This window comes from Podarcis gaigeae (assembly GCF_964106915.1).
Source record: "Podarcis gaigeae genome assembly, chromosome: 9".
Taxonomy (NCBI): Eukaryota; Metazoa; Chordata; class Lepidosauria; order Squamata; family Lacertidae; genus Podarcis; species Podarcis gaigeae.
The window spans coordinates 62,034,106-62,059,162 of NC_139685.1; the positions used below are offsets into that span (position 1 = coordinate 62,034,106).

Below are 25,057 nucleotides of genomic sequence, written 5' to 3' on the forward strand. Positions count from 1 at the left end.
AACACGCCTGCTTGTAAATCCCATTGATTTCAGTGGAATCCACCCCCCCCCCAATGAAAATGCCTTCTCAGGCTCACTGCTGAAAGGAAAAGTTGCAAAAGGAGAAGAGAAACCTATTGCTGCAATTCTGAAATCTACTTGAGCTGGCAACTTTATTCTTTAAGTAGATTGCACTAAAGGACTTGTCAGATGTTACTACCCTATCAAAGCTACATTGGCATTGAGGTCTCTCTCTCTCTCTCTCTCTCTCTCTCTCTCTCTTCACAGTCACTGCATCCAGGACATGATTTCAAGCCACAGCTTTGAAATAGAGCCGCCCTCCCCTTGCTGGAATTTGCAAGCATGATAGCATGCATTATCTTTCTGCACATACTGGTAGGTTATTTTTATTTTTTAAGGACCCCCTAAGCATGCATAGAGTGCCTAAGTTTAACTTGCTTACATAATCGCTGCTACATATTTGGGATCAGTGAAGGGAATTTCTAGATCAGATGAGTCTTTGATAGACTGAAGTTCCAGCAAATCCAGAATTCTGCTTTCCACTATGGCTGGATGTTTCTGAGAAACCCAAAGGGAGGGCATTGCTGTGTATACCCCAATCTCCAAGCAGCAAGAGGCTTTAGGAATGCCTGGGCCTATCCAGAGTTTAGTTTCCTTTGATTGAAGGTCAGTGGAGACTATGGTGTCTTTAGGATATATGGTTTTATTTACACATATGTACAACTTGAACATGGGTCGGGGGAACTCAGAGTATTAACACTTCAACAGATCTTGGCTCCTTATTAGGTTCCCATTAGAAGACCCCAAATATCTAACCCCTGGGTCCAGCACATAGCAAGGTCAGCCTTTGTGTTGCCAGCTTCTAGCACCAGCCAAAACTTACATGCTCTCAGCCCCCTCTTGGCCTGTTATTCTCCATCCTAGGATGATGCAGCATCCAGCCAGGTGAGATGGGAAAAGGCCCACTCATTTGTTTCTATGGCAACAGTGAAACCTCGTTGGACATGTAAATGTAGTGCCTAACCGGTCAGCTCAGGCCATTCTCTTACAAAGAAACAAATCTGGCTTGTTCAGTAGTGTCAGAGCCACCCGAGGTCCCAGCTCACAAGAGACCAAAAACCAGTCCAAGTTATATACAAAAGGTTTTATTGAAGAACATTGTTGTCGTTACATCCAAGCTCCGTGGCTCAGCATCTGTTACCCTTAGATGTTTGAAGTCCCCTCTGAGTCAGTCCCGCCCCTGCACCAGCTTAAGAGGCTTGTACTGCTCCACCTTTTCCTCTCCTTCCTTTTCCGCAGGGTCTTCCTGCCCCCCTGTGCTCCCTCCCTTCGGGACTCCCCCGAGGCTGAGTCTTCTGACGCCTGCTCCCCCCTCCTTCGTGCTTTGGGACCAGGCTCCTCCTCAGGGCTCTCCTCATTTCCGCGCGCCTCCACATTTGAACTTGGCGCGCGTACGTTGCTTCTGACCTTCCTTTCGACCGTTACGCTACTCTCGGTACTACACTCCTCCCCTTCCGGCAGGACGTTCTGCTCCGAACTCCTTCCCCTCTCTGCTCCCTGTTCTGCTCTTTCTGACACACTGGTAACTCCACCCCCTTCACTCCGTTCCGACGGAGAGGCCGGTCCCGATCTCCAACCCCCACTGGGGATTCCCTCTTCGTTCCCCTGCTTCTGACTGCTTCCCTCTCTACTGCCCCTTGGCCTGACCAGGGGGGCTCCCTTTTGGGAATCCTCGGATTCACTTGACGGACTCACTGACAACCTCGGGTCATCGTCGTCCTCTTCCTCGTCACCCTGGGACCCCTCCCCCTCGCTCTCTGTCCCTGAAACCCTGACAAGTAGGTTCCACATATTCTAGCTCCACATACACCGGATCACAGGTTTGGAAGGGACCCACAGGTATAATCCAGAATGGTCGCCCAACCCCCAAAACCCGTTCAACTATTCCTTCCCTGCTATCACTCTCCTCTTACCACAACTGGTATTCAGCAGTATACTGCCTCAAAACAATGCCTGTTCCATTTGACCCTGATAGCTAATGGCTACAGTTAGATGCATTCTCCATGAATGTGTCTAATCCCACCTCAAAATCATATATCTTGGGTAAAAAAAGGTTTGAGCATCAGAATATCCTATTTTACTAATTAAAATATTAGACTTAGAGAATTGATAATTCAGTTTGAATTGGTGTTTGGGTCGAGATTAAGGCTGCGATCCTATGCAAGCTTACTAAGTGACCAGACCTTAGGAACTTGGTTTCTTACTCCTGAGCATACATGCTTAGGATTCCACTGTGTTCCTCTTAAACCAGGGGTGGGAAATCTCTAGCTTTTCCTAATGTTTCTGAACATCCTCTCTCAACTTCACTGATTATTGACCAATTGGAGAACAACATTTCCAGGGCCATGAGTTCCCCACTCTTGTAGATTTAAACATTGTCACACTCGGTGGAAAACAGACTCTGCAATCTGCAAAGCACACAAAGTAGCTGTGCTTTTGTATTTGTAATGATGATGATGTATCTTATAAATACCAAATATGATTATTATACCTCAATGCTCATGCAACACTCTTCTTTTGGAAAGCTCATGGTACTTACTTGAGGCTTCATTGACCGATCAGAATGAGCTTAGCTTTAACACTGTATCATGTTCTTTCTGACCACTTTCTGGGCCTATTTAACAAAGCAATGTTGCAGACAGAAATGGTACCCATATCTGAATTCTGCTGCCCAAGACACTTTTTTACATCACTTCAAAGTAAGTCCCTTCTCCATCTAATTAAAATATTGTAACTTAGTGAGCATCATCAATCTGCATGTTTTCTAATGCAGTTGATAGCTTCTGGAAGGGAAGGATGCAATGCACTGTGAAACTACCTTTGTGAGTTCACACCACTTTTCACAAAGAAACATTTGGAAACGCAGGTTGCTTCTAGATGGCCTATGTGTTAGGCATTCATCTTGATTTGTTTGCACAAAGACTGTGGGAAGGTTATATGACATTGATGGTTTATTGTGCCTTCATTCTGATTGGATTTGTGAGGAAGCTAAACAATACCATTTCAAAGGAATTGTCACCCCACACTTTCCAGTACAATTTTCCACATTTACTTTCCTTACTGCAAAAAGTAAGGGTGGTTTTTCTGGAAGTGGGTATGTTGTGCAAGGATGCCAGATCCACTTTAACTGCACAACCTGAATCTGCTGAGAAGCAACTGAATCCTGCTTGTAAAATAGTGGCAGTCTGGAAGTGCTCTGTGCTGATAGCCAGAGATTTAGAAACTTATTTAAAATTGAAAGCTGGTAAGCATAGTGCTGAAGTGCCACCTACTGGCTGCAGAAGATGCAGCAGATTGCAAACATCTTTGTTAAGGATTCCCCTTACGACCCCACCCCCCTGCCCCGTTTTCCTGAAAGAGCCGGAGAGAAATCATACATCTTCTGTTTTGCTTTCTATAAATTATGTTCCACATGGACATTGATTGTAACCAATAGTAACAGCTCACGAACTGGTACAAACAACTGGTTTCATTTATTGGTTACATTTTGGGCTCTGCTGTGCTCACGGAGCAGGGGTTCTCAAACTTTCTTTCCCATGGCCCACTGAGGTCCATCAGTCACAAGATGGGTGTGGCCCCTCCTCTAGCTCAGAGTGAGTTAGAAGACAAAGCCGGAGTTTGAATTAGAGTCTTTAGGGTTGGCTATGACCTAGAGGAATAAAGGTTGCAAGCTGGTAAAGGCAAGCTGGAGAAGAGGGTCCAAGCACAATGGTTGACTTCTGTTTGAATCCACAGCTGTGGCTTTGGGAAAAACAAGACCATTTTGGGGTGTTAATGCTGTGAACCTCTCCATCGTAGGCTCAGGCTGTAGACATGTGTAAAGAAACTATATATCATATAGTGCAGCGGTTCTCAACCTGTGGGTCCCAGATGTTGTTGGGCTACAGCTCCCATCATCCCTGAGCTCTGGCCTTGCTAGCTAGGGGTGATGGGAGTTGTAGTCCAATAACATCTGGGGACCCACAGGTTGAGAAAGGCTGAAGCAGAACAGACTGCCACAAGAGCACTCTCCTTCCTTGGAGGTTTATAAGCAGAGGTTGGATGGCCGTCTGTCATGGATGCTTCAGCTGAGATTCCTGCATTGCAGGGGGTTGGACTAGATGACCCTTTGGTCCCTTCCAACTCTAAGATTCTGTGACACCACAGTCTCTGCTGTGCCTCATTTCCAAAAGGAACTTCTGGAATCTCTCACTATTTGGAGATTGGGGTGGCATGCAGCAATATCTTTATAGCACCCATGAACACTGCAGGGCTGGTTGTTCTATTCACAGTTTGTGCAGTCCCCTCTCTGTTCATAGGGAAGATGTAGGGCTAATTGTATGCATCAAAACAACAAGGGGGATTAAACATGCAAGAGATATTTAGGGGGGGGGAGCACAGCACCTGAGCAGCAAAAGTATCCTTTATTCCTCACATATTTCTAGGCAAACTCTTTATCAAGGGAATATAGCTAAGTAATGTATCAAACCTGACCACCTTCTCTGAAATCCAGGTCATGGATCTGCTCAGTCCACTTAAAAATACACACTAGCAAAAGCAGAAAAAGTCTATCTGGAGTGCATTGGGAATAAAGGATATTGCTGTTGTTGTTTTTCCTGCACAGAATAGAAGGACATTGGTTTTTTCTGCAACTGCTTCTGCTCTCCTGTTGCCACCCCCTAAGCTTGTTCACACATATACGTTCACATTTAATGGCTGCAGCCTCAAATGGCAACTTGCAAGTGCTAAGGAGCAATCACAGGTCACATACCACACATATCACTGCAGTCTCAAACATGCCCTCCCTTCCTATGTACGGTAGTCTGTTCACACATTTAGCTGTGAGTCATCAGGTACTGAGAAATAAATGATTCGTGTGTGTATGTATGTATGTATGTATGTATGTATGTATGCATGCACTTAAGAGAATTAGGGCTGTGCTAATGGTATTACAGTGGTACCTCGGGTTACATATGCTTCAGGTTACATACGCTTCAGGTTACAGACTCCACTAACCCAGAAATATTACCTCGGGTTAAGAACTTTGCTTCAGGATAAGAACAGAAATCGTGCTCTGGCGGTGCGGCAGCAGGAGGCCCCATTAGCTAAAGTGGTGCTTCAGGTTAAGAAAAGTTTCAGGTTAAGAACGGACCTCTGGAACGAATTAAGTACTTAACCTGAGGTACCACTGTACTGATTTATGTCTGCACTGATTTGAAAAATATGCTGGGCAGCTGTACCACAACAGACCTTGCCTTGCCCCATCTTGCCAATCTCCCACCTCCATGTTGCATTCCTTTGAAACTTATTCTCTCTCTGTGGTGGCAGCCGAGCAACGCAGTCCAGCCTTGCACACAACCACTGTTGCGTGTAGTTTTGCTTAAGCTTATTTTTCTCCTACTTTTCTGTGAAAGAACGCCACTCTGATACAGTTAACATAACAGAAAAGCAAGATAATACAAACAAACAAAGTCCAAACAGTTTTACTTTAAAGGAAACAATTCTCTTGGGTAGAGTGTTTTGCTACTGAATAAGCAACCTGATCTACAGTCAGTTAAGATACATTGCTTGGCTTTAAGCCAGTTTTAGGTTTCAAACACATTTACATTGGAGCAAGTACCACTGAACTCAGTGGGAATTACTTCTGATTAGGCATGCAAAGGATTGCACCGTTAATTCATTTAGTTCTAGGGTGGGGGCCAGGGGTCCTCCACATGTTGTTGGGAATGCAACTCCCATTTCCCCTGACCATTGGCCATGCTTTCTGGGCCTGATGGGAGTTGGAGTTCATCATCTGGAGGCCTGCTGGTTAGTCAGCTGTGCTTTCATTAATGTCCAAGGCTGAACAGCAGCCCAGTACTATAGATCAGTTGCTTAATCCAGTCCAGGGAAGAACAGGCAACACCTGTTAAAATTAGATGCTCATCGACACTTCCTCTTGTCCCACTGCTTTCCCCCAGGGAAAGCTGCTCTTTCGCACTCAGCAGGAAGAAACAGCAATTTGGATTTTCTCTGGACTGTGTTTTCCCTAGGAAAGGAGTGGGGGCAAGGGGAAAATCCACTCTGACCCAAGCAAAAGTCCTCGATCACCAGGATTGCTGCATCTGAACATTGAATCAAAGACTAGGGACTACAGTAACATTTTTGGTCTTCTAAATTATCCAGCTTGGGCAGCATGTGAACATTTGAACTGAAGTCACTCTGCTGATGTTCTGAAACTGCTGCCATTTTCCTGCTTCAAGTCATCATGGGCTCATGGAAATGTTAGCCGAAACACCATTAGTCACGCACAAGAGACACAAACCAGCTGATTCATGGTAGCCCCAAGGTTTATAGGAGGAAGTGTTGGATTTCCTCCTTTTGTGGCAGCTATTAATATTGGATGTGCTCTGATTTATTTATTTCAAAACCCACAACAAATCTGTTCTGTAGGCAAAAAGTTTGTTTTGCTTGTTCACCCTGAACACTTGAGTAGTTAGAATCGGGGTGTTGTTTGTCTCTCAGTTATTCTAGTTTGGGTAGCCTTTTTTTTTTAGTCTATCCCTCCTTTAGTTTGGGAAGACTTTGTTTCATTCTTCTCCTCTTATGCTGTGATTTTGCTATCCTGTTTCATTGCATGTTATTGAACTTACCTTGTCTCTTTTGTTGTATTAATATACCGTTCACCACTTAAGGACCTTTGGGCTGAAAAATGATATATAAATCAATCAACCTAGAACTACTACTACAGTGGTACCTCGGGTTACATACGCTTCAGGTTACATACGCTTCAGGTTACAGACGCCACTAACCCAGAAATAGTGCTTCAGGTTAAGAACTTTGCTTCAGGATGAGAACAGAAATCGTGCTCCGGCAGTGCGGCAGCAGCGGGAGACCCCATTAGCTAAAGTGGTGCTTCAGGTTAAGAACAGTTTCTGGTTAAGTACAGACCTCTGGAACGAAATAAGTACTTAACCCAAGATACCACTGTAATGCTATTATTATGAGATGATTATGGGCATTCCACTTCTAGCGCATGCTGGATCAGGGAATTGCAATGCGCCCTTGCTCTGTCTGCTGGGGTGCTGACGCTATCTATATTGGCAGAAAATGGAGGAGGGGGGAGAGATTATTTTTATTTTTATAGTGCCTCTCTACTCCAGTAGGTATTGAACAATGGTGGTATTCAACAGGGCAGCCTGATTTTTCATGGCACATCCCAACCCTTCTTGCCACACATAATGCAAGAGTTACTGGTTTAATGGATCATCTCATGAAGATTTTATTTTACCACAAGTATTTTGTTGGGAACTAACCCAGTTGAGAGCACAGCTTATTGGCTTTTTTAAAAGGCATCTTGATTGTAAATATTAATTAAAAATAACAAGGTATTAATAGACATGGTTTGTTTATTATTATTATAAAAACATTCTTTATTAAATATTAATAAAGCATTTTAACCTGTAGCTATCCCTAGAAATAAGGAAGTTCACAATACAGCAAGCTAAGAATTCGCTGGATTCATTCACCGGAAATAGTGAGAATCCAACGGGAAAGTCCTACTGCATGAAAGGGATGGAGTCAGAAACTATTTCCTTCTATTTTAATATGATTAGAGCCAAACTAGGCAAGGTAACTTGGGAAACGTGGGGTTTTCAACCTTTGCAATTCTATTATAGAGGTTGGAATGCATTTGTGGGAGAGGATCAGAGGGCTGCAAATCGCAAATCTCCCTGAGCTTTGAAACTGGAAGTGAACCTGAAAACAAGTGGCGGACTTTGGACTCTCAAATTTCAGTGGCGTCCTAGGCAAATTTGGTGCCCCCCCCCCATCTCTCATGCCCCATTTTGGGTGCTCCCAACAGCATGGTGCCTAGTACAGCTGCACTGGTTGCACTACTCTAAAACTGACTCTGCTGAAAAGTAAATCAGTCTCAGAGAGCAGGAATTTTTAGTGGAATAACCAACAGGTGGTGTAAGGCACTGAGTACCTCCTTCTCTACACACCTGTTAAGCTTACCATGCAAACGATCCCTTGGCATTGCATTGTGTTGCCTTGGCAAACAACGGACTGGAGCCATGCATTTGATAAACTAACAGCTGGCCCCACCCCTACCTGGCTCCAGGTAAGCATGCACTGGAATCTTGCAGAGGGTATGCTTGGTGGCAGTGGTTTCTTCTCGCATACAGGGTAGTCGAAACAAGCAGAGAGGCAAGTTTAGAAAACAATTTTATTAGACAAATTATTTAGACAAATTATACACAGAAAGCTCTGCCACTTGTAACTGAGGCCTCCAAAATGTGTTTTGTGTATCAGTATAATAGGCAACACATTGAAATAATTGGTTTATCACTAAAATCACTGCAACATCTGGTATATCCCTCTAGTTTGTTGTAAAGAAATTTCTTTCTGTCCTTCTTCTTCTTCTTCTTCTTCTTCTTCTTCTTCTTCTTCTTCGAAAAAGTCAGTTGTGTAGGAGCTCATGAATGTTACAAGGGGAAACAAGTTGTGCATGCTTTTAAACACTTGTACCCTAGAAACAAAATGGCCTTTTGCATGATAAGAAAATTGTTCTGCCTTACACAGTAGACAATATTATGAAGATTTCATACAAAAAACAGTGACAGTACAAGATGCTTTCCCAGAACAGAATTAAGCATCAAAATAGAATAGATCTGAATAATATATCTTGAAATTTCTCCTAAAGCAGATCACCTAAGTTGCTTCCTATAATCAAGGCCTAGTCACATAATGGAGTTAGGTTAAAATAAGTATTAAAACAAATTAAAAATAAAACACGGGATAAGTTGGCTCGCTTTCTACTTACTTAATCGCATTTTAGTTTTTAAGGATTACAACTGAAAGCTCATTTTACAGATCTAAACAGGTAAGAGTGTTAGCTTCAAAATGCCGCCGTGCCAAAGGAGGCACTGTTTTCGCCGTCATCAGTTTATCGTTCTATACAATTGGCACTCACGTCAAAAATACATCTATAATTGAATATGTAATAAAGATTTAAACAAGAGATCATTCTTTTGTTTTCCTCCCCTCTCCTTTATATTCTTGGAGTAACACAGGATTGCAATTAAGGCCACACCAATATTTCTCGACCACTGCCGTCCTCAAACTCTCACACCACACTTGCAATGATGGATAGTATTGATTTCGAAGAGCATTTATTAACCTTCCATGATCTGTTTTTCAAGCCCTTGGGAACTGAAAATCAGCTGTCCCTCAATGTATATGTGTGTGTGTTTTTACCTACCAGTTTTTCCCATTTTGTCAAAAATAATTCCAAAGTAATAGATGATTAAGGTTACCCTTAAACACAGCTGAATAGCCAATGCAAAAGCCTAAATGAATGAGTTACACATCTAGGTACAAATGTTACATTGCCCTGGATGTTCTAATAAAATAAAAGGCATTAAATATCAAACAATGCAAATAACATTAAACCACCCTTCCTTTTCTTTGCGGAAAACCCCCTGTCCTGTACATCTTTCCAGTATACAACACTTTTTTTTAACTAAAGCTTTATTAGACAAATTGCAATAGCATCAGCTTCCGTTTTATTAGATATATACATAAGTACATATATATATACATATACCAAGGTATATGTGTATATATATATCTATGTATTAGCTACTAATTTATTTAACAGAACAGAGGATTCTGCCATATGATACAGTTTACTGTACATAAGGAAAAGAAAACCTTTGAAACACTGTACAATTACATAAAGGTCATATGCACTGTTGCAGTGCAAAAAGGAGATTTAACTGTAGTCTTTACTGGCATAGCAATGGCTTCTTGAAATCCTACAAAATTGCATTCTCATATTAGGTGGCCTCAATGGTCTCTCCCTTCTCTTTCTCCTTTCTCTCACCCCCCCCCCCCAATTGTAAATACTGCAAGGTTTGCCTTTGGTCCACAGTTAACAGGACACAGAACAGCAGTGAAGCACTGGAATGGATGCAGCAGAACACAGAGAAAAGACTGAAGTTATTGCAATTGTATAAAAACTCAAAGGTGAAACAATACAAAGGTCTTTCAGTGAAATAACCCCATATATTTGATACAGGCTCAGTGTCCGTTTCCTTGTCTTCAAGTTTATGAAATGCTGTACTAGTAGAATGTTAGGGAAGTGGCAGACCTGTTGGTTTTTTTAATGGTGGCTCAGTTGAAGTTACTTCAGAGTAATCCCACCGGCCAGAATGAGTTGATTTGATGGTTTACAGAGTTGGGGCCATAATACATTCTAGAAAGCGCTTATTCCAGAGACACACCAGTTGAGCTAATGGAGCTACTCTAGAGGAGCTGGACTGAAAACCATGGCCTCAAGTAGAGAGAAAGCGAAAAAGAGGAGGGGAAGGATAGTGAGTTGTTACTAATACTCCTGATTTCTTTTTAAAAAGTTACATCCATGTTAGTCCCACAAATATCACAGCTGCTCCTTGCAAAGGGAGTCCTAGAAAGAAACAGTGACAAAACAATGTCTGAAGCTTTATATGGAGGTGCCTCGGTCTGGGTCGTTACCGATGTTGAGCCCTAAGGTCGGAGTTGGTTGATAGGGAATTGAGGACATCGTTTTGATGGGACTTCTGAAAAAGCCCCCATTCGGAGCCCTGTGCCTGAAAGGGCCAGTTCGGTGTTCAGGCACACTGCCAAAAGAGAATCCAGAAGCAGCTTTAGCTGAAAGCGTACGACTAAGAGTCTGGATCTGTTCTGGTATGAAGGTTGTGGTAGTGATATGAGTGTTCCTGAAGTCACTGATCTGCTCTAGTGCTTGACGCGTGGGCAAAGTATCAATGTCCAGGGGAGTCAAGTCTATAGATGAGGTGGAAAACTGTTTATGGGGGCTCTCGTCATCTGTGCAGAGGCTGTTCACACGTCTATGGAGATGTTCCAGATCAATTTCCTTGTCATCCTGGAAGGCAAAAAGAGGAAAAACAACAACAACAACAAATCACTCATTGCCACCTTTTTCTAGACAAAAAAAAAACACAAACACCCAGAAAGATTTTCCACAGAATAATAATCAGAACTATTCAAATAAAGAAAACTAGGCTTGCTGCACATCAGGTAAAAATAAGAGAGGCTCAACAAGTCCTTTGCTGAACCATCTAACTAGTTTAAGCAAAACTGGCAAAAATGGTGCCTGCCTTTACAACCGCCAAGGCAGAATGCAAATAATCTGTGGTAAATCTTTCTTACAGGGTGAGTTTGTGTGATTTGGATGGCATACAAGTGCCCTTTCCAAAGCGTTCATCTTTACAATTTAGCCTCTTGAACATCTGGCTGCAGATGCTGCAGAGAAATGCTTGTTGGAAGATGAGGATTTGGAAGCAGGATGCTCATGATTTAGACCAATGTTACATGGATAAGAATGACTTTTGTGTAATGAAGATGAAGCACAGTGAAGTGTTGAATGACTGGAGAAGATTGTGAGAGCTGCTGGCTGTAGACCACACATTGCAGTTTCAGTGTGATGTACTCTTTTGTTTCGCGTTGGAAGGGCAGTGCTATAGTATGACAGTTTAGGCAATTGCCTCGGACTCCTTTCAACTCTTTGCCGGCTCTGGGAAGGTATTGGAAGTGAGAGGACATGAGTTCTAAGCAGTTCTGCTATCTGAGATCACAAGACCCATGTCCATCCAATCACCCTTAGCTTCCCATCCATTACTGTGATGGGTATTTAGCTATTGATCCACAAAAATAATAGCAACCAAGCTTAGGGTCAAAAACAGATTGGCTCAGAATAAGTTATTGGTACTGGTGGTGCTGGATTACCCAATAGGCAGACTAACTGCATGCTTAAAGGTAAAGGGACCCCTGACCATTAGGTCCAGTCGTGACCGACTCTGGGGTTGTGGCGCTCTTCTCGCTTTATCGGCCGAGGGGGCCTGTGTACAGCTTCCGGGTCATGTGGCCAGCATGGCTAAGCTGCTTCTGGCGAACCAGAGCAGTGCACGGAAACGCCATTTACCTTCCCAGCGGAGCGGTACCTATTTATCTACTTGCACTTTGACGTGCTTTTGAACTGCTAGCTTGGCCGGAGCAGGGACCGAGCAACGGGAGCTCACCCCATCGTGGGGATTCGAACTGCTGACCTTCTGATCAGCAAGTCCTGGGCTCTGTGGTTTAACCCACAGAGCCACCCACGTCCCTAACCGCATGCTTAGGGCACAGCAAAATAGGGGCACCCCACTCCAAAAGAGACTATTTTTTTGAAATGATTCGATGTTAAATATTTCCCCCCCAAAAAAACATTGGAGTGTTGAAGTAGTCATCGTGGGGAAAATCAGAACTTTGTTAGACTTCCTTACACTCCGCTCCAAACTCTTTACTCATTTTACTGTTCTCTTTTTATTACTTATCCCACCTCAACCAGGAAGTGTCGTCCTAATGCAGATAGAAACAACGTGAGGAAACCACACGCTGTCATGTGTTGCACATGACATACATGCATATATGTTTCAGCACACATGCAAATTTTGTGCCATTTTGAAAAACAGAATTTTATTTTACAACTTAAAAGTATTGTTTTTATTTTGAATTACATATGGCTGGGGCATTGTAATCTTTTCAGTGCTTAGATACTCTAAAGAACTGAATCACTGTTCTCATTCTCTTGGGAATTTTTAGCTTCGATGCAATAGAAATGTTCAACAGAATTATAGCTATCTTTGCAATCAAGCTTGTTCCCCCACCAAGAAAAAAATATCTATAAATTAAATGAAAATTTGGAAATGTCAGCAACAAAATTTATTTCTGTAGAAAACCAGAATCTCATACTTTTTCTCCATCTCTCTTTACATTCCATAGAATTCTCAGTAGCTTTATTAAATATGAGAGACTTAAATTTATCAGCTAGAAGTTTAGATATTTCAGGAATATAAATACACGGCCAGTCAGTCCCTTCTCTCTCCTCTGGGAAAAGCCCCCAAGAGCCGTGCACCCTTTAAAGAGCGTGCAGCTCTTGTGGGCTTTTCCCGCCTGCCTCCCGCCTTCATTCGCTCCATAAGATGCACACACATTTCCCCTTACTTTTTAGGAGGGAAAAAGTGTGTCTTACGGAGCAAAAAATACAGTATATTGGGTGGAATTCAATGCTGTGTTCTTCCAATCATCCTGATGGAACAATCCCACTCTTCTCACACTCCACTTTGGTGAGCTGTTCTGGAGGTTTCCCCACCCACCCACCTTGAGTCAGTTTTGAGGGGGGCAGGAATGTCTGTGTGTGTGTGTGTGTGTGTGTGTGTGTGTGTGTGTGTAGAGCAGGGAAAGCCCCATTGCGTGAGCTGAACTCCTTGTGCAGGGATTCTGCTGTTGAGGCTGGTTAGCTGAATCCCACACATAACTTCTAATATGCCATATCCACAAACAAATGTGGATTTGTAGAAAATAGCTTTGGCAACACATCTTCCACCCTGTTTGACTTTATGAGAGCCAGTTTGTAAGCTGGTTTGGTGGAAGATATGTTTTAGAATAAACATGAGTAAGGTTGATGGAGTTGCCAGTAGCTTGGCCTAAGAGCTTCAATACAGCCAGACATTCCTTCTAGGTGTTAAATGGAATACGACTCTACTTTGAAAATACCAAGCCTGCTAATTTGTTTTTTCATTTTTTTGGATTTCATCATCATAAAGCTTCTGTGACTTTTTATGGAGCATTTCCATATTTTGGGTCGCATCCAGTGCTGCACGAGGAAAGTTCCACTCATGCAATGGAGTGCATGGGTGTAGCCAGGATATCTGTAAGTGGGGCAGGACTTTGTTAGAGGGGGCAGAACCGATGTGATTGATCAGTTAGTTCAGTATTTCTATTGTTTTATTTGATCGGGGGGGGGGGGGAGCTGCCCCCTGGCTACACCCATGATGGAGTTTCCCTTCATTTCCTCTCCTTGAGTGCCCTCAAAATATTCTCCAGAGGGTCTTCCAGCCCCCTGGAGAAGATTTTAAGGGTGTGCAGGGGACTCTAGGGGAAAGTTCTGTTGCACAAGTGGAAGTGTGCTCCGCTAGCAGAACAGCAGAGTTCGGCATGACCCATTTGGCTTTCTTCAACTGTTTTGCTTTTGTAGGTGACTAGAATGTTGACGTGTATGACAGCTATCTGCAAGCTAGATGTTAACTGTGCTGATTGCTGCTACCCTGTTTTCCCCAAAATAAGACAGTGTCTTATATTAATTTTTGCTCCCAAAGATGCGCTAGGTCTTATTTTCAGGGGATGTCTTATTTTTCCATGAGGAAGAATACGGTACACATTTATTGTCTAATTGTGAGTCAGCTAGACTCCGTCAGGGCAGAGCGAGCAGCAGGTGGCAGCTTGGCCTGGCGGTGGCGCGGGCTCTCTGATTTAAAGAGATCTTGCACTGCCTGATTGGCTGTGCTGTGGCCAATCAGTGAGCTGCGTGATGGTCCAGAGGAGTCAGACGCCTTATGGTAGCTTTGGGGCCTTATATTCCGGGGAGGCCTTATGTTCAGGGGACACCTTATTATCGGGGAGGTCTTATTTTCGGGGGATGCCTTATATTACAGTGAGAGGCAAAACTGGAAGTAGGTCTTATTTTGGGGGGATGTCTTACTTTCGGGGAAACAGGGTAGTTTAAATGTGCAGTAACAATCAAACAGCCAGCAGTGGCAGATCTAAACCACCACAATAAGAGGTATCTCTTCTGTGGGTTATTGCCTGTGTATAACGGGGTCTCTGGGAAAGCTGATACCTGGAAGTATCCCAAGTATCACTAGCAGTAGGCTTGCCCCTGTTCTTTCTCTTAGGGCCTTTCAGCATGACCAGGATTATGTGTGTAATCACTGTGTTTTACTTTCGCATTTGCGTGGTCCATGTAATTTCCCTCAAGGCCGTGTTCTGTTTAGGGTGGAGTGGAAGGCTGAGTGCAAGAGACACAAGGCAAACAGTACAGGAAAAATACGGGGAAATGGAGACAAAGATCATGGGGAAATTGGGGAGGGGGGGAACTGCACAAAAGAATATTAGAGACAGGAAGTACTGTGTGCTTTGTGTAGAATGGTCATGGAGAAATAAGGAAAAATTGTGAACCCTTGAGATCACATGCTGAATTTCACATATTGACTGGAACAAACTAGCAAGATCTTTGCCTGCTGTGCTCTAGTTTGCTGCTCCTTTGAATCGTGTTGTCTAAATAACAACAACTCAAAGCAGCACCTATTGGTGTTTTTTGCTGAATTTTCAGTAGGGATGGGAAACCTGTGGCCCTCTGGAGGTTGTTTGATTCCTGTTTCCATAAGCTCCGACCAGCATGGTCAATGGTCAGGCATGATGGGAACCGTAGTCCAACAACACCTGGAAGGCCACAAGTTCCTGAGCTCTAATTTAAATGGAAAAGCTCTTATATTTTGAAATAAAATGTGACTCATGTTAAAACGAATTTTTGATTTAATATTTTTGTAAGTAATGCTAGATGCCTAATTATAGTAGTTGGTTCATTTAGTAGCAGAACATGCTTATTTAGTACCAGCAGTACTAAATATTTATTTAGTGCTTATTTAGTACATGTATATGCTTAATTGAATACTTTGGAAGAAACAACATGTTACCCTATTTAATATTTTCTGGTAGTCAATATGCCAGAGATTCTGTTATTCACTTGGCCAAAAGCAGGATTGCAGTGACTCCACTGAAGTTACTTTAAAATATGATGACTTGCTCATATTTTTCCTTGTTTTGTTTTCAAAGCAAAAAATTCTGCAAAATCCCTGCAAAATTCAGTATAAACACCTGTATGTTAACTCTACTAATCACTGACTAGTAACATGTAGAAAAGTAAACAGAAAGATGAAGTAATTATAAATAATATGCACTGAACACGTATTGACTCTGTACTGTGTGCGCTTTCCAAATTAATATTCAGCTTTGCTAATATAACCTTTTTCAGAAAGGTGAAAACCAAAAGCCCCCTTCTGTGTTACTTGCTCAAATGGGCAAAGGATGGAGAAAGGTAATATGGGGCCAGGGCTCTGGTTCATCCATTATTATGCATGGATCCCCTTGCCTCAAGACATGTAGGGTTCTCTGGATCCAAGAGCCCTGATTGTAAAGGTGTGTGCATTCATAAAGTTTTCCCTGCCTCAGACATCCATGGTAATATTAGTGTGGATGGCAGAGGAGAAGCCATGTACAATCAGAACCAGAAGCATAGTTCCACAGTCTCTTTCCACACACTTCAGGTGAGTAGCACCAGGGGCGGGGCATGCCTTATTCTTTGGTTACTATTTTTTCACTAGCTGCATTGTTTCCCCACTTCCTACCACATTTTTGAAGTGGTTAAACTTAAAGAAACCAGATCCTCCATGTATTTATCCAGGGGAAACCTAACTGCACATACTAATTCATTTACAAATTTAGAGCCTCATGTGCACAGTGTTGTGTGCATGGAGCTGCTGTATGTGCAGGCGTCCTCATTAACTTACACAAACAGCAACTCTGCACATGTATCCTCTGTACATAGGAGATTGCCCCTTTGGTGAGATAATTTGAGAAGATTAAACTCCTAGTATGCATTGGAACCTTCATGTGTGATTCACCTATATCCACACCTTTTCGTTAAGAGTATAAAATCCCATCATCATGTAACTGTCAGTCTGAATATATAGCAGTACATATTTGTACTATTTTGTTCTGAATTTCCATATGTGAAAAAGAACGTGGTTGATGCATTATCAACGTGGCTGGTCTTCCGATGACGATAAATTATATGAGTGCCGTACCATGTGGTATGCTGCTTGTGTGTAGCAGTATCAAATGTGGGTCAGGCCAGTATTAACCACATAAGTGCAACCCTTCATTTCCAGTCTCTTTGTGTGTGCTGCATCAACATATTTAAAATTAGCCTGCATCACAAGGGGTCCACTTCACACAAACAACATGCCATACAATATGGCAGCCATACAATTCTTGTCTTGGTGGGAACCACACTGCACTAGTACAAGAAATGTGGGCCTATGTTTGAAAGCTTGCAACATTTAAAACAATTAGTTGGTCCAACAATAGATGAATTAACTCAAGACTGACCAGATTTTGACTCCAAAATTGTATTTCGTCTGGAAATATGCACTGAAGATCCCCTTCATCCTTTGCCACGCTGTTAATCTTTCAGCATAGAAATAAATTTACAGTGACACTCTCAATACTTACACTAGTCATGGTGAAATCCACTTTTTTATTTTGGCCATTACTGATGTCTCAACATGTATCATTCTGTGATGGCAGAGATGTCTCGAGACTTAGCAGCAATAGTGATAGAGGTAACAAAGTAAGATAGGCTATATGTCTGATAAGTGATAAGAGATCTGTCTTAAAAGAAGTTACTCTATGACAGCCTACTCAGTCTCATGCCCTCTAGATGTTTTGGATTACAGTTCCCTTTATCACTGACCATCGACCATGCTGGCTAGTAATAGATGGGAGCTGCAGTCTGACAATATCTGAAGGGCATCAGGTTGGGGAAGGCTGCCCTGTAAAATGCAGAACAGCCATGAGCTAAGACCAGAAGCAGGTAAGAGGAAAACAGTCCAGTTAAGCAAATTGTATAAAATTAGAATATTGCCACATTCATTTTTAATTGTAGTTTCAATGTTGGACCTGTAGCATTTTTACAAGTGTTGCTAAGAACACCCTTCCTCCCTACAACTACCCGATTTGAATGTTGTGATGGAAGCTAGAAAGTGGGCCATTTTAATATAAAGGTGACTCAACATTGCCTATTCGTTTCATTTGATCTATGAGCAAGCAATGCAAAAACCCATTTGTTTCTAAATGCCTGCTGCCCTCCCCACAGTGCCCTGTACTAATGTGCTGGACTGACACTAGGTCAATGGCATTGTGGGTGATGCAAAATGATGGCTAGACTGGCAAGACAGCTGGTGCCGTGGTTGCTTGCAGTGGTAGCAACAAAGAAGAAAATAAGCTGTGCTACTGGTTTTGCTAATGGGGAGACCCATCCCCAAGAAACTGTTGGAGAAGTTTTTCTTGCCTCTTGAGAAATACAGTGAAATAGCCCCCACGCCCCAATTTCCCTGCCCACAAATAGGATGGAAAATTTTGAGAGACCATTTGCACACAGTCAACGACAATTGTGGCATTAAATTAGTACTAGGGCATGGACTCCCTGACCAGGCTTCTGATTCTATTACATTCCAAGAATCGCTCAACTGAAGTGGTACCTATGAGCTCCAAAGGTCCTATTGAGCTCAGATACATTACTGTTTATGCTAGGAGTAGTAGGGACGCAGGTGGCGCTGTGGGTTAAAGCCTCAGCGCCTAGGACTTGCCGATCGAAAGGTCGGCGGTTCGAATCCCTGCGGCGGGGTGCGCTCCCGCTGCTCGGTCCCAGCGCCTGCCAACCTAGCAGTTCGAAAGCACCCTCGGGTGCAAGTAGATAAATAGGGACCGCTTACCAGCGGGAAGGTAAACGGCGTTTCCGTGTGCGGCTCTGGCTCGCCAGATGCAGCTTTGTCACGCTGGCCACGTGACCCGGAAGTGTCTCCGGACAGCGCTGGCCCCTGGCCTCTTAAGTGAGATGGGCGCACAACCCCAGAGTCTGTCAAGACTGGCCCGTACGGGCAGGGGTACCTTTACCTTTACCTAGACAACATGGTGGCCTCCAGATGTTGTGGATTACAACTCCCATCATCTCTGAACATTGGGCAGTATGCTATCTCCCTTTGGTTTGTATGATGCCTGAATACTAATTTCTAACATTACATTCCCTTATTTGATAGGGTCTGTCCTTCATTTTATTCAAATTTGGTATTTTGCGATTTTCTTCAGTGTCACTGCTGAGTCTGTGACATTACAGAATGATACATTATCTCAGCTGATGTCAGAATGAAAACAAGGGGAAAGACTTAGGGGTGATATCTGCCCAAACGCCACCCCATGACCCACACTCCACCCTCTCAAGACATCAAAATGAGACACCACTCACAGGATGGTTTGTGCATAGCTCCATAAAATGATTGCTCCTCTTCTTTCACGTGTGCCTTGATCAACAGTGAAATATTCAACAATGCAGACATTTAAATTATCACCAGGCTTCAGAGTTTACATCCCATTGAGATTAATGGGGACAGGTCACACTTCTCTCAGAGCTATTGTTTAAGGCTGTCTGCAGACACAAGCAGACATGACTGCGTGGGTTATTTTGGTTCACAGCTGGAAAGTTATATTCACAACCATAAGGCAAATTTTCAGTACATTTTTTTTTTAAAAAAAGAAGAAGCTTGCATTCTGGAGCACAAGACAGCAGCCCAATATGACTTCCAATTTTGGGTTCTGCTGCCCTTCTCATTGCCCTTCAGCCAATGGACTGAATGGATGATAAAATTATTGTTAACATTGGTTCATAACTGTTGCAGCACTGAATGAACCCTGTACTTTGGATAGAGGGGATATTCAGCACAAATTTCCATGTGAAGTTCTAATTTACATAAAACTTCACTGTATAATGTGAACTCCTTTAAGACTCAAGTTGCAAGCCAGCAAATCATGATATAACGGACCAAGGGACCACTTTACAGCAAGTGTTTACTTGCCACCACACCCAAATTGAAATATTGCAACATCTGAAATACCTAAATGGTCCTCCCCTTTTTATTCAGAAGTAAGTCACAAGGATAATGTTCAAGTTCCTTCTAAATAGTAGACTGATTAATCAGACCCTATGCTTGCTGGTGCTGCTACATTCTCCATTTTTCTGTACGCTTACTTAAAAGCACAGACACACACGTGCCTTGATAAATGGCAAGCCTCCCTAAAAAGAATGATTCAAAAGTGGAGAGACACTACACCCAAACAGGCTAGGAAATAGACTTAAACATTTCAGTGCTGGTTAATCAAGCTCTAGTTTGCATTTAATTCTTAGATGATGGTGAGTTTTTTATAGATGCACACCATTCTTTTGAGTGAGATGCACAGATGGACCTTTGCAAAGCAAATGAATGCCTATTAGGGCCATTCCACACGTTATGCAGAAACAAACTTGGGTTTGTCACACCTAGTGCGCTCAATAAGGAGCAGCAGCCAATACAGTTCACTGATTAGTGTACCTGGATGATACATGTGTCTGCCAACACATGTTCATTGCATTTGCATGTTACATTTTTAGATGTACACTTAAAACAGTTCAGGTGTACATCTGAACATGTAATTGTGAAGTGGCCCTTAGACGGTGTTAAGAATATGAAAGCAAATGAGATTTTTTTTTCTTGCAATGATTAAAATCACCAAGGGCTGGTAACAAGAACCAAATTTGAACCCAGTGGCTTGGATACAATGAAACCACCATATGGCCAAGGTGGCCTTGGGGCTGGTGTTTCTCAATAGCAGCCTCTCCTTCCAAATTGAAAACTTCTTTTGAAACTGAAGGGGTTTCAGAAGCCATTTGAGGTATGATATTGAGGTCTGCTATCCAAAGGGGTAGAAGTAAAACAAACCCCGCTGGGCATATCCAAGCACACATAAAGTAGTCTTTGGCTCTCTCCCCCATTACAAAAAATGAAAAAACAGTTCTTTTAGATCAGTAGTGAGGAACTTCTGGCCCGCAGGCAACTTCCCCCCACACGTTGGTGATTAAGAGGGATATACTACTAGAAGGCTATAGTAAAACATTTCAGAATACACATTTTCCTTCTCACCTCTAGTGCTATGATGAAATGGAAGGGTCTCATACCTCTTTTGAAGGAACCCGCGAGCCTTTTCTTTTATTCCACCATGTTTCCAACATTGCAATTAAACAGGAGAGAACAATCCCAGCAGCCAGTATGCAAAATACACCTGCAAAGCTCTTTATGTCCAAAGCTCCTCCTTTATATTTAGGGTCCACGGAGGAGTACAGGTCACACTGGCCATTCTTTGGCCACCACTTATGCTTCAGTAGGTCCATGTGTCCATTCTGCTGAAGTTCTAGAATCCTTGGGGAGAAATTACAAGAGTCATTCAAAATCTCATTGGCAATAACGAAGAATTCCTTACACAGCTGTACAGCCCAAGCCCAGACTTCCCCAAGACGAAACTTAGGCTGCTCAACAGATCTCATATGCATGAAAGCAAAAATATCCCTGAAGTGGCTGGCCAAGCATGCATTCTGATATCCAGCTCATGTGACTTGAAGCAGTCTCACTAACAAGTGCTGCTGACAAATCAAAGTAGCACCTCTGTTTACATTACCCTTGGGTAACATAAACTTCGGGTTGTGAAAGTGGCACCCCTGGAAGTGTTTTGCTGTGTGTGCATGCGCAGAAGCGCTCTACTGCACCACGCACATGTGCAAAAGTGGTCTTTCACCATGTGCAGTAGCGGTCCCTCCAGTTGTGGAAACCTTGGGATCTGACCGGAGCTTTGGAACGGCCCCCGCCCGCAACTGGAGGTACCACTGTATTAGAGGGCTGCATCTATGGCTGTCCCATGACATCTGTCTAGAATGTAAGACAAGCCTTCTGGGTCACACCAATGGTCCATGTAGTCCACAGTCCATTGGAAGCCTGCAAGTCAGACATGAGCACCGCAGCACTCCATGCCACCTCCTGTGGTTCCCAGCAAGTGGTATTCATTTTATTCATTTTCATTCATTATAGTTCTGTGCTTCTTTTCACTCAAACGAGTCACAAAGTGGCTTAAAAACAATAAGCAAGAAAACAGAACACCACAAATCATATAAAATAATTAACAAATCCTCAGTAAAACAATTACAAATGCTCAGTAAAACAACCACTTTCTGTAAAACACTATTAGCAAAACAACTTTTAAAAAAGGCTATACAGCACAACCACAAGAAAAGTCATCTTATAAAATTCACAAAGCATGACAGCGCTCATAATCACCATATATTGAAATTGAAATAAATTGAAATACTTTATTGTCACTTGTACAACTTGTATACAGTGAGATTAAATGAGCACCCCCCACTCAGCTCTCTTAGTCTTAATTCCCCTCATTTACTGACGCACACCCACCAAACCCGAAAGTTAGTTGCCCTGTTGTTATCTTTTCATTCAGCAGCCTAACAGTCCACAGACAGAAGCTGTTCTTTACCCTGTTGGTGTGACTAATCATGCTTCTATATCTTCTGCCTGAGGGCAGGAGATCAAGAAAGTGCTGGCCAGGGTGTGAATCATCCTTGAGAATTTTCCTCACTCTCCTGAGGAAACGTTCTTCTGCTATTTCATCCAGTGGATTCACGGGACAGCCCATAATATATTGTACTGTATTCACCACCCTCTGTAGGTGCTTCCTATCAGTTGATGTCAAACCAGCGTACCACACCGTGATGCAGTATATACACACACACACACTCACACTCACTCTCTCACACACAACATTAACAAACTAACAATCATAAAACAAACCAAGCACTGCTGGATCCGCACACGCTATCCCTCCCCACCCTCATGCCTCATTGTCTTCCACTCAGTTCATCAAAAGGCACATACGCATAATACCTCTGACAGTGGAGGTAAAATACAGCCATCACAACCAGTTTCAGATGGCCAGGCTGATGCTAAAAATGTTCAACTGCCATGTAGAAAGCAGTTGTGTGCTTTCATAATCCAGTCCTGAATATATTATGAGATGTAAGCTCCATCTGAATCCATGGAAATGACTTCCATATGATGGCCACAATCCACTGTACTATAATATTCATGCACCCCATTGAAGTTGCTGACACTTAAGCATAACTTACTCACAGCTGGCTACAAGAAAATGTGTTTAGGATCAGGTTTTAAGTCACTTTAATGATGCAGCAAAAAATGCGAGTGTGAAGTGTGTTGTAGGCAGCCCCCAAAGCACAAATGGTTTGATATGGAAGAACACTGTTTCAACACTATTTCAGAGCGTATCCTTAGCCTGACTAAGCAAGAGTGCATGGTGGACAACTGCCTTGAGCTGACCCTTGACCACTCATTCAGCTGAGCTAGTCTTACAGGTTGCCAGCCATCCCACATGGCTAATGGGGATGGAGGCTTGCTCACTTCAGTGGCCTCAGGAGTTTATGGGAAGGAAGACTTTCCCTGCCCTGACTCCCATTTTCCCAGCTACTGCGAAGCACCTGGAATACAGTCAATTGCAGTCTCAATGTGTTCAAACTAGGCCATGCTTTAAAAAGTACTTTTATTGATTTTAAGCACCTGCTTAAATTTCTCCCATTGAAATCAATTGGGCTTAAATGCAATTTAAATTTAGCTCAATATACAGTCTCTGTTCTAGCCACTTGCTCCTGTGTTCTAAAGAACAACCAGCTAAGGATTTTTTCACATGTAATCTTTATTTTTCCAAATTGTCTTGTTAGGGAAAAAAAAATAACATGCTCTCTATCATATTAATGGTGGCATGAAAGTCTCTTCTTTTTGGCCTTGAATATGTGCATTTTGTCTTAGACCAATGCATTGCTCCTTTCTCTTTTTATACATTCAGTTACAGAATAATTGCTCCATTCTCATTACTAAAAAGCTGTTCCATTTGCCTGTATAATTCCTGATGACACAAGACATCTTTTCTGTAGGAGAGACTTTTATGTGTCTGATACTTGAACATTAAGTTGCTCTTTGAAACAGAATTATGTCTAATTGTATGCCCACTAATGGATGTTAATGGATGGGAAAGATCTCTTTCCAGATATCAAAAATATGCACAATTCAGAGATAAAGATTTCATAACTAAGCAGAGGAGTTGTAGATATGGAAAGAGGCGATTATAACCTTCATTTAGGGAAATGATGTATCAAGGGAAATTACAGTAGAATAAAGGTAACGAGTCTGTCTATCTGTTCTGTGATACCAAAAGTAATATCTGATTTGCCCTTCACAAAATCAGTGGATGTTCTGGCAATTTATTTCAGTCATTTAATAAGAGGAACTAATTTGTGCTGAGGTTTGTGAGCTTAAGAGAAATCTACCACCAGACCTTTCTGCTGTACAAACTCTACTAATTTTCAGTGGGGTTTGTTTGAGAGAATAATGGAGGATGCTTTGGAGGATAATATTAGTCACTGAGAGCAGTGTTTTAAAGAGAGACCTAAGGCAATGTCAACCTTAATTTGATAGCTAAGAACATACTTTTTTTGCAATGTGCAAATGTCCCACAAGATGGCAGCCTCTACATAAAAACAATGCTCACTGCTCCAGCACTCATGAAGAGTAAGAACATGTTTCTCAGCTAAGCAGCAAACCTGTGCATCATCACTTGAACATGCTAACACTTGTTTTTTTTCCTGAGCTATCAAGTACACCAGGTTCCCTCAGACTTTGGAACTGTAAACCCTCGTCCCTGCCCCATAAAAACAAAACAAAAAACCTAGCTGCTCAGACTTCCCAAGCTTTAGTCCAGGGATAAGGAAACCAAAGGAACAAGGAGCAGGGTAGAGAGGTACACTGGGGGGGGGGTGGTGGAGAGTTGTCCAATCAGCCCAAAAGCTGGGGACATCAACAGTATACATCAAATAATGGGACATGGATGTTTCAGGATCAGTGCTTTGAATATTCACTGCCACAGTTACGATGCAGTCACAGAGATGGGGAAGTGGTACTCAGGTGATCCCCATTGCAACTGGATCTCTTCAGTCAAGACATCATGAACATTCTTGACATAAAGAATGGGGTATGGGATACAAAATACTTCATGGCTTGCTCTGTTGATGCTTCAGAACCTTGTGCTTCATTCATATGCGATCTACTTCATCAGTATTTACTCCTGAGATGAAAGACTTGGAAAGAATCTGGAAGAGCAATCAAACCCCCTCCCTATTCCTGGCTATGGGGTGTATGTATGCACACTTTCCCAGGAGTAAGTTCTATTGAACACACTGGCGGAGGAAGAGGAGTGCTGGGGGAGTGCACCGCCCCCCACAGCGCGATCCTGGTGGCGTGGCATCATGCTTGCCACCCGCGCTGGGCGCCACGCCCCCACAGATTCCACGCCCCCAGGACATGACCTGCGGGTGGCGCGCCACTCCCCCGGGACACACACCAGCCCCATCCCTGCCTGCTCTCCACTCCCTGGT

At 42.8% G+C, this 25,057-nt stretch overlaps 1 protein-coding gene and 1 long non-coding RNA gene across 8 annotated transcripts in view; one reads left to right on the forward strand and one right to left on the reverse strand.

The window, feature by feature from the left end:
• LOC310852974 overlaps positions 1 to 25,057 on the forward strand; it is a 472,952-nt gene that overhangs the window by 10,232 nt on the left and 437,663 nt on the right. The gene's annotated exons all lie outside the window — the stretch shown is intronic.
• The window catches only part of GRID2 (glutamate ionotropic receptor delta type subunit 2), an 835,972-nt gene continuing 819,149 nt past the window's right edge, over positions 8,235 to 25,057 (reverse strand). The window contains exons 15-18 of one of the 7 annotated variants that reach the window (XR_014568340.1): positions 20,732 to 20,972; positions 18,989 to 19,043; positions 17,074 to 17,151; positions 10,909 to 10,948 (exon numbers count right to left, since the gene is read on the reverse strand). Coding sequence is in view for 4 of the 7 variants with exons in the window: in XM_083756399.1 (XP_083612525.1) it covers positions 10,526 to 10,948; positions 17,074 to 17,151; positions 20,732 to 20,972 (742 nt within the window). In the remaining 3 variants the exon portion in view is untranslated. Of the gene's footprint in view, positions 10,949 to 17,073; positions 17,152 to 18,988; positions 19,169 to 20,696; positions 20,973 to 25,057 lie in introns of those variants that run through there. The other 6 variants (XM_083756399.1, XM_083756401.1, XR_014568339.1 and 3 more) reach the window with 6 other exon arrangements.